The sequence below is a fragment of the Macrobrachium rosenbergii genome, chromosome 9 (genome assembly GCF_040412425.1).
Source record: "Macrobrachium rosenbergii isolate ZJJX-2024 chromosome 9, ASM4041242v1, whole genome shotgun sequence".
NCBI classification, from domain to species: Eukaryota; Metazoa; Arthropoda; class Malacostraca; order Decapoda; family Palaemonidae; genus Macrobrachium; species Macrobrachium rosenbergii.
The window spans coordinates 21,222,662-21,233,056 of record NC_089749.1 but is presented as its reverse complement, the minus strand read 5'-3'; the positions used below and the strand labels follow the sequence as shown (position 1 = coordinate 21,233,056).

Sequence of the window (10,395 nt, the reverse complement as noted above, 5' to 3'; positions counted from 1 at the left end):
CTGACGAAACAGAACCACGTACCCAATCCAGTTCTCTGGGATCCAAGCGAAAATGGTTGGATGAGGTCAGAGGACCATGGTTTGCAGCCAGTTATGTGTCTGAAGGAACTTGCTCCAACAGAGGTTCGTGACATTACACATCTCTACTGTAAAGATACTGACTGCACATCAGCAGGCCAATGTCAGTGCCCGAAAACCAATCTCAGATGCACTGACTTTCGTGCATGCCGGGGTTACGAATGTCAGAACACAGTTACTGAGGACTCAGATACTGACGATGATTCAACTGATAACTACTATTGATGTCCAATTACATACTGCTGTTATTTCAATTGTATTATGACACACACATATATATATATATATATATATATATATGTGTGTGTGTGTGTGTATATATATATATATATATATATATATATATATATATATATATATATATATTGATTTAAATGATTAACTGTTATTGATTTTACTATTTAATGTATAAGGTATATTGTAATTCCCTTATGCTTAAGGCATATGTTGTGAAGCTTGAACAAAATAGTGTTTTTTGCTACTTAAAGTTATTATACTTCAATAATAAACCATTTTCCTGTTTTGAAAGCTTTATAAAATGTTCTATTTTTTAAAATGAATGTGTAGCAAGATTATAATGCATTTTTTAAATGTTTAGCTAAAATTTAAGTGCATAAAACAAAATGTGATTGCGAACTGCATTGTGCATTAGTGTTGATGAGTATACATAATATGAAAACCATTAAAAAAAGCTACACAAAACACATTTTTATAACTACATCATACCATTTCTTAATGTGGAGACATAGTACAACAATATAATATAAGTGGTTTTTTGTTATACCTCAGGTTGGGGTATGACCCCACCATCATGGGGCCCTGAAACCGCAGCACTATTAGTCTTCATTCATCTTTGTTACCGCACAAATACTCCTTCAACTTACCCTACTGTCGTCAACACCATAACTATCGTTTCATAGTTCCGAATGGGAAATAAAATGTTCTACCTTTTCTGGTGCGCGTCAAACCGTCATAGCTCATATAGGCCTAAAATGACACATGGAATATTGTGCTAGGAACAAAGAATTCTCTGCCTGGGGGATCTCGCCTTCATAAATGATTGAAAATAAAACTGAAAATAAAAAATTACTTATAAATATTTCATAGTCTCATAAAAAGTGAGTCTAGGGCTCTAGACAGTTTATATACGTTGAATGTGCAATTACCAACACCGTCATGATTTCAACTGCATGTTTCACCAAAATAAAAATGATATTAATAATAATAATAATAAATATAGGCATGAGGAAGGATAACAAGGATTTGTTGAGTAGAAAAGGCTTTAAAATAAAAAGAAATATGAGAGAGCTAAAGGAGAAAACGGGAGTGGATAAAAAACAGGAAAGGTTTCTGAGGGCTAATCGGATATGGTTCGGAAATTACTTCTCCTTAATCAGTGATGTCTGATTAAGTCATTTCCAGAAATGGCATCTTGCAGCAGTTAATAAAGTCTCCTTTCGAAACTCCTGTCTCAAAGTGTGTCAAATAATTAGCTTTTTATATTATGTTTTTCAGCACTTAGCCGTTTCCCTAGCAAGAGGGAATGTCAAGACAAAAGTTACGACACAATTCATTCTTTAAGCAGATGAAACGATGATGAACATTTTTTTTTTCTGTAAACTCATCAACATTAGTCGTAGGTTCATAACTTCATACAACTGCGACTCGTCTCATCAGTAGTGTTTTGAGCCCACCTACAAATTCGGTTAGTACTATTATTAAGAAAAGAAGAAAACAGAACTCAGAGAATTACATTTAAATGAAAATAAAAATGCACAGGTAAAATACTTTTGTGGAAAATCTAATTAATTAAATTTCTGCACACGAGCAGCTTTTGAACGAAGAATTATGGCCTTTTGCAGTAAAGGGGTAAGTGAAGGAGACGCATTTTGTGCGGGTTAGTTAACATTAACAGAAAATGAGGGATCACGCTACGGAACATGAATAGCACGCACTAACTTCTGAAAGGCATTGTTGTGGAAAAGAAAATCACCAATTCAAGCAGTTTTGTTCAAAGGGGATGGAAGCTGAGAAATGAGATTCCTGTCACTGACTACACGTTTGTTAATCAGCTGCAGATCACTGTTCATACTAAAAGTAATTCATTTTGCATCAAGGGAGAGTGAGTAACTCTTCAGCAGCTGTTTCTTCCATCTACTGCCAAACTTTGGAACTCTCTAACTGCTTTCTTAATTTGCAGGGATAAAAAAATAGTCATTAGGCTGCCCCTTTCCTCGTGAAAAAAAAAAGTCATCTGCAATGCTTACTACCTCACATGCAGGGCGAACAATCGGCAAAGGTCCCAAGACGTCATCCCACAGAACAAGGTCTGGAGAATAGCGGGCTCTCTAGACCTTGCCATAGAACACTTGTAGATCAAATATGTTTCCAACATTATTATAACTTCCACCTTAAGTTGCGTTTTCCACAGAATGGTGTAAATTCGTACTAATAAAAATGTGAAATATATTAATTTTATCCCTACAGCGAAATCACTTTATGACTGGATCCCTTTTTGAGTTGACTACACACGCATGCATTCACACCTGTAGACATGTGTACGCATGTTTCACTAGGCGCTAATTCACTAACGACCTAAAAACCCGAGGACACTGCCCACTTTCCAAAGGCCCTCTCCCAGACTCTTCAGGTAAGCATGAGCGTCAATGAACTTGGGCCGTGGGTACTGACTCTCGGGATATCGAGTGGTGCAGTTGTTGACGTCCCCCCACCAGCGACCCAGGTCGGGAATGTGAGCTTCGGTGACGTCAGTGTGAAGCCTCCGGCAGAGATCGCAGAACGGGACGGGAACAACCACGCTCCAGTAGTTCCGCCACAGGTGGTAGGTGGCGTATTCGGCGTCAGACGACGCTATCCTGCAAATGAATGAATGAACGTTTTGAAATATGGGCGATGAAAATGAACAGCTATCGGGGCTTTCTGGTTAGCTACGGATTCTCCAAACGTACGCGGCTTTTAATTAATTAATTAAGGGAGAAAGAATGATAATTGAAATTAATTATTCATTCGGCCTTTCCTGGAACCGAGAGATAAAAGGGAAGGACCTACAGAGGAACCCCGAAAAAAATGGGTTGTCATGCCTTTGAAATGACGTTACAGATCTTGGAGCGCCGTGTTCCACCTAAATCAAAGGCTGAATAAATTTAGAGGTCTGAAAACTTTATCATCTCTTGCACACTAGAGCTCAACTCTAAAAATTATGATAATTATTTAAAAACAAAACATTAAGTGGTTGCTGGTGCGGGCTGACAGGATAAATCTGTTTGTTACTTGTTTCGGAAAGGGGCGCTGGAGAGATGTAGTGTGAGGTTCGTTCCCCAACCTTTGTCCTGCTGCGTTGAAAAATTTCGAAGTTTAACTTTCAAAAATGTATTCCTTCTAAAGGCAAAAAAAAAAACTATAGGAAAAGATACTATTTAAATTAATAATAAAACTCTACGCAGTATAGAGTCATGACGAAAGGGATGAATCAAATAAAGAACGATCTGACCAAAGAGGAAATAAAAATGAAACACACCCACAAGACTACAATGCTAAACCAATATAACTAAAACGCTCCTGTGAAGCTGCGGAATATCCCTCCACAAAGAGACCCATTTCGGAAGGCTTCCCTTTCCTTCAGTAACAAAAAAATCCAAATTTCCAGCGTCACTTGCTCACAAAGGCGCTCCCAAGAGCCGCCCCGGGACGCTTCTAAGTGTGGATGCAGCTGAAGCTATCCTGTTTTCGAAACTTGATTGTCTGGAGAGAGAGAGAGAGAGAGAGAGAGAGAGAGAGAGAGAGAGAGAGGAGTTTGCAGTGATGTTATAAGTCAGAAAAAGGACATCAAATGCTAGGTACAAAAGACGTGAGGCTTAAATGTGAAACGTGAATGAAGTGTGGTAAGGAGGATTTTGTTGATTGGGGATAGTGAAGAGAAACTGCAGTAACTAGCGAGGCAGCTGAAAGTGTTCGGTAAGAGGAGAATGTTGCTATGAATAGCGGAGGAATGGCAGTGGTTGATTCGTGTTGGCACAAGGCCAGGTAAATCTAGAAGAAGGATTATAGTACTGCATGATGGTGGGATAAGAGAAAACGTGAATCACACTGTAGGTGGAGCATAAAAGGTAGAAGGTTCTGTGTAAAAGACTGGTCTTGAATTGTCTATGGAAGCCGAGGTGGTTATGTATGAAAATATTGTTGAGCCAACTCTCCCCCTTAGAAGTGAAGCGGGGATATCGATTATAAATGAATGGAGAAAAAGTTGAAGCTGTTGAGATGAAATGTTTGCAAGGCAAATATGGCGTAAGAAAAATTGACAAGATGAAAAAAAATACAGATATGGAGGAAAATTGGTAATAAGATTAGCAAAGGATAACAAGATCATGTGGAGATAATGGAGGACGATACGGTGATCGCCAAGAAATGACAGTCGCCGTTGGGACATAAGCCCCGTGAAAGTTATTGTTGAGAACTGGCATGGTTAATACATTCTGAAGCCACCCTCCTTCAGATTAAAATGGTGCAGGGTGCATATATATGCTCTTTTTCCATAACGAGGCAGCTACAACGACAAACAAGGCGATGATCACTGCTGATTTCACAAAATTGCTGAATCGTAGATGAACAACTTACACAAAAACTATCACAACACTAAGTGTTTTACACAGCAGTAGTATGTCAAACCCTACGACGCGAACTGCACCACTCCCCTCTATCATACATGCGCCCACTCACTTCCTGGATATTGAGGCTCCTCTTTCACAAGGCCTCTTTCGTTCCATCTATACGTTCCTCTCTAGGACTTCCTCTCCCTTCCTCCCAAACCTGAAGTTGTATACCGTTTTCACTAACGTATCCTACATTCTTTCCACATGACCAAACCATCTCAAGGCATTCTGATCCATCCTGTCACCTACACTAATTCATTTACCATTCCTTTTCCAAATCTCTGCATTTCTGGCCTTTAAATTCTTCTTAAAAAACAAATAACATATAAAAATGTCCTCGCATTCAGCATACACACTTCACTTCTGTAGAAGAGAATTGGTTCAGCAAACACTTCATCCATTCCCACCTAATCTTCCATAGATACTCCTAGTTTCCTACTAATCTTTTGCACACATCCTGCTGCCTTTTACTCCCAAAATCAATTGTCAGTATCTACTGCTTCCATTCATATATATATATATATATATATATATATATATATATATATATATATATATATATATATATATATATATATATATACATACACTCATTAACACACACATATATATATATACATATATCTATATATACTGTATGTATATATATATATATATATTATATATATATATATATATATATATATATATATATATATATATATATATATATATATATATATATGTTTATGTGTATAATGTGTATGCAATACATAATGAGGGCTTGATATCATGGCACGCAAGAGAGAGAGAGAGAGAGAGAGAGAGAGAGAGAGAGAGAGAGAGAGAGAGAGAGAGAGAGATGAATAAATAACACAAAAAAATAATAACATCCTCGTTACGAAAAACAAAACTCCCAAATTCGTCAGCGTACTTCCAAATATTGCAAACGGGACTCCAGCCTCCCTTCCCAGCCAACTGGAAAGCTTCCATTTTTCCAACCTTTTTCATTTCCAGGGGATGGTGTAGTGAGCTCGGGTAAGCGTTCAGAAAGCTCACTTCTTGTTCAGTAAAAGAGAGAAATATATGTGAAGCGGGATTGTTGACGTCAACGGGAATTAACATTCTCTCTCTCTCTCTCTCTCTCTCTTCTCTCTCTGAAGAGAGAGGCAGACAAACATACACAGAAACGTCAGGTTTCTATAACAGTTCTTCAGCAGACAATTACGTAACAAAAGAACATAAAACATATGGCATTAAGAAGGGAGAAAACATATGTTGCAGTTCAAAAGTAATTAAGGGAAAATGACAGACAAGCAGGAAGACAAACAAAGAGACAGACAGTCAATAAAACTAACAAATTTCACAAGACGCAGCATCTTGACTCTCACTGACCGTCTGCCATGAAAATCCGCCAGCCGTCGTAAGTAGAGCTATAACCAAAGTTTCAGTCTTCTCCTCCGCGTCTTTTTACGTTTCTCTAGATACTTTTACATGCTTTTATTTAACTTGACTTCTACGTGTGTCTGTTTGGGTCAAATCTTGTAACTCAATTTTCGACCTGCTCCTTTCGTCCGGTGGACTTGAAATTTTGCATAGTTACCCATTCCCGGTGACAATACAACCTTACATGATCAGTAGGTCAGCAGTGACCTCTAGTGACTCTACAGCGACCTCTCAAAATTTGTATGAAGATCTTCGGATTTTTCATACCTTCTTTGACTCGGTAGAATAAGTTAATAATTCTAAGGATTTTTCACGCCTTCTTTGACTCGACAGGATATTACGTTCAATTTTTTTTAAGTTACAATCATACATCGGTTACTTCTTTCAAAACTAAAAAGTATAAAATAAAAAATATAAAAAACACTTGAAAAACGTTTTTATCAAAACGCAGTAAAAAGTGAAAAATTAATCATGTCTACAAGAATAAAAGGGTGGGCGCCAAACATGGAAAAGAAATATATATATTTTTTTTACTTTCTTGTAGCATTTCCTTCCATGTTTGGCGCCCACGCTTTTATTTTTGTAGATATGTTTAATTGTAAGATAATCCTGGTGCGCCTCAAAAAAATGATTTTTTTATCTTTTTTAGCGCATTTCAATATAAGCGTGTTTAAATGTTTTTATTTATTTTTTTTTTTATTTGTATTGTAGCCAACGGTACCGCTATAATGACTCCCCTTAGGTTGCTCAGACCCGATGGAAATTCACAGGAGAGCTCGAGAGGAAAGGGGAAAAGAATAGTATGTCCATTGAAGTACTAAAACTCGCAGAAATTAGTTGGAAGCGTAGTCAACTATGACGTAAGAAACCGTTCTTTTCAGATTGTGCTTCGGGTAGCTTGCTCTCTCTCTCTCTCTCTCTCTCTCTCTCTCTCTCTCGCTCTCTCTCTCTCTCTCTCTCCCTGATGAACTAAACCAATCGTTGAAATTAATTCTCTCTCCTTCTCTCTCTCTCAAAAAAAAAAATAAAACCGAACCACTGATCTAAAAATAAAGACTAGATAGGGTCTCCATTGTTCGAATAGGCTGAGATGTACTCTTCCAGCTGAGCCACTCGTTGAAATTAAATCTCTCTCTCTCTCTCTCTCTCTCTCTCTCTCTCTCTCTCTCTCTCTCTCTCTCTCATACGAGAATCATCAGCTAGTCTGAAAATAAGATGGAAAAAAGCCTAGTTCGGCTCCCATCGCTCGAGCAGTGGGGCAGAATAATAAATCCCCGAACGCCACGACAAGGTTTGGGGTCAATGAATCGAGCGAAACTACAAAATGAGTCACCTTCGCTTCGTTTCAGCCTAGATTTGCTGTTGTTTCCACGTCTGTTGTTTTTCAAAAATTATTTTTCTCTCGTGTATGCATACTGTTACTTAAGATACGGTCTTCAACTTATTCATTTTCCTTTGAGACTGAACGCTGATTATTTTCTTTTTATCATTTTTATATTTGTCCTTATTTTCCTTTTTCACATTCTCATTTCCTTATACCTTTGTCTCGTTTCATCCTTCTACTCCTTTCTCCTCATCTTCGCCCACTTGATATCTTCTCCTTTCTCGGCCTCTTCTCTCCTTCTTCCTGATATCTGCTCCTCTTTAATCTTTTTATTTTACTCCTATCTCCTAAAATGATCCTTTAGGCAATGGAGTTTTTCAGTAATGCCTTAACTATCCGACCTGAATCACTAATCTCTGAACTGAAAAACTCAAAAAATCCTTCAGTTAAAGAGAGTAACTCAGTAATCTCTCAGCAGATGGACTTTATTCAGTAATCTCTCAATTAATGCATTTCATTCTGTAATCTCTCCGTCACTGGACTTCATTTAGTAATCTCTCAGTTAGTGGATTTCATTCAATAATCTCAGTGAATGGATTTCATTCAGCAATCTCTCAGTCAGTGGACTTCATTCAGTAATCTCTCAGTCAGTGGACTTCATTCGGTAATCTCTCAGTCACTGGACTTCATTTAGTAATCTCTCAGCCAGTGGACTTCATTCAGTAATCTCTCAGCCAGTGGACTTCATTCAGTAATCTCTCAGCCAGTGGACTTCATTCAGTAATCACTCAGTCACTGGACTTCATTCAGTAATCTTTCAGTCAATGAACCTAATTCAATAATCTCTCAATATACAGTAGCACATTATTCATTAATCTCTTAATCAAGTGAAATCAATAATCTCAGAAAATAAGCACACACAATCCTGTAATCCCTCATCGTCCCATTAATTCAACCTGATATGACTCTCCCTTCCATCCACCCTTTCCAAATCCTGGTAATCTCCAGGTAATCTCTTCCCCCTTCCGTATGGTTCTATAATTAATTAAACAACGTCCTGCTCTCTCTCTCTCTCTCTCTCTCTCTCTCTCTCTCTTCTCTCTCTCATTTCTTCTGTCGTATACTTCATTCTATGGCTACCTTTCTTGCCATCTTTCTCTCTCTCTCTCTCTCTCGAGACTGACAGAAATGGCATTGATGATCGATCCCTAATCTGGGCTGATCTGACTCCACAAATCAGCTCTGAGAGAGAGAGAGAGAGAGGGAGAGAGAGAGAGAGAGAGAGAGAGAGAGAGAGAGAGAGAGAGAGAGAGTACACAATATTGGGTAGCCATAGAAGAAGCATACGACAGGGCAATGAGAGAGAGAGAGTACACGACGTTGTGTAATTAATTATAGAACCATACGACTTGCAAAATGTAGAGAGAGAGAGAGAAAGAGAGATTACACAATGTTAGGTAGTCATAGAGGAAACATACGACAGCGCACTGAGAGAGAGAAAGAGAGAGAGAGAGTACACGACGTTGTGTAATTATAGAAGAACCATACGACAACAAACTGGGGAGAGAGAGAGAGAGAGAGAGAGAGAGAGAGAGAGAGAGAGAGAGAGAGTACACGACAATTATAGAAGAACCATACGACAACAAACTGGGAGAGAGAGAGAGAGAGAGAGAGAGAGAGAGAGAGAGAGAGAGAGAGAGAGAGAGAGAGAGAGAGAGAGAGAGAGAGAGTACACGACGTTGTGTAATTATAGAAGAACCATACGACAACAAACTGGGGAGAGAGAGAGAGAGAGAGAGAGAGAGAGAGAGAGAGTACACGACGTTGTGTAATTATAGAAGAACCATACGACAACAAACTGGGGAGAGAGAGAGAGAGAGAGAGAGAGAGAGAGAGAGAGAGAGAGAGAGAGAGAGAGAGAGAGAGTACACGACGTTGTGTAATTATAGAAGAACCATACGACAACAAACTGGGGAGAGAGAGAGAGAGAGAGAGAGAGAGAGAGAGAGAGAGAGAGAGTACACGACGTTGTGTAATTATAGAAGAACCATACGACAACAAACTGGGGAGAGAGAGAGAGAGAGAGAGAGAGAGAGAGAGGAGAGAGAGAGAGAGAGAGAGAGAGAGAGAGTGCACGACGTTGTGTAATTATAGAAGAAAACCATACGACAACAAACTGGGAGAGAGAGAGAGAGAGAGAGAGAGAGAGAGAGAGAGAGAGAAGAGTACACGACGTTGTGTAATTATAGAAGAACCATACGACAACAAACTGGGGAGAGAGAGAGAGAGAGAGAGAGAGAGAGAGAGAGAGAGAGAGAGAGAGAGAGAGAGTACGACGTTGTGTAATTATAGAAGAACCATACGACAACAAACTGAGAGAGAGAGAGAGAGAGAGAGAGAGAGAGAGAGAGAGAGAGAGATTGTTGTGTAATTACAGAAGAACCATTACGACAACAAACGACGTTGTGTAATTATAGAAGAACCATACGACAACAACAATGACGTTGTGTAATTACAGAAACCATACGACAACAAACTGGGGGAGAGAGAGAGAGAGAGAGAGAGAGAGAGAGAAAGGCTATCGCATGTTGTAAAATATAGAAGAACCATACGACAACAAACTGGGAGAGAGAGAGAGAGAGAGAGAGAGAGAGAGAGAGAGAGAGAGAGAGAGAGAGAGAGAAGAGTGGGAGAGAGAGAGAGAGAGAGAGAGAGAGAGAGAGAGAGGAACACGACGTTGTGTAATTATAGAAAGAACCATGCGACAACAAACTGTGAGAGAGAGAGAGAGAGAGAGAGAGAGAGAGAGAGAGAGAGAGATTACACGACGTTGTGTATTACAGAAGAACCATACGACAACAAACTGTGGGGGAGAGAGAGAGAGAGAGAGAGAGAGAG

At 39.0% G+C, this 10,395-nt stretch overlaps 1 protein-coding gene across 1 annotated transcript in view; it reads right to left on the bottom strand.

The window, feature by feature from the left end:
• Positions 1-466: 466 nt before the first annotated feature.
• LOC136841553 (uncharacterized) overlaps positions 467-10,395 on the bottom strand; it is a 24,986-nt gene continuing 15,057 nt past the window's right edge. The window contains exon 5 of the mRNA XM_067108531.1: positions 467-2,954. Within this exon, the coding sequence (XP_066964632.1) occupies positions 2,666-2,954 (289 nt within the window). The 3' untranslated portion in view covers positions 467-2,665. The remainder of the gene's footprint in view (positions 2,955-10,395) is intronic.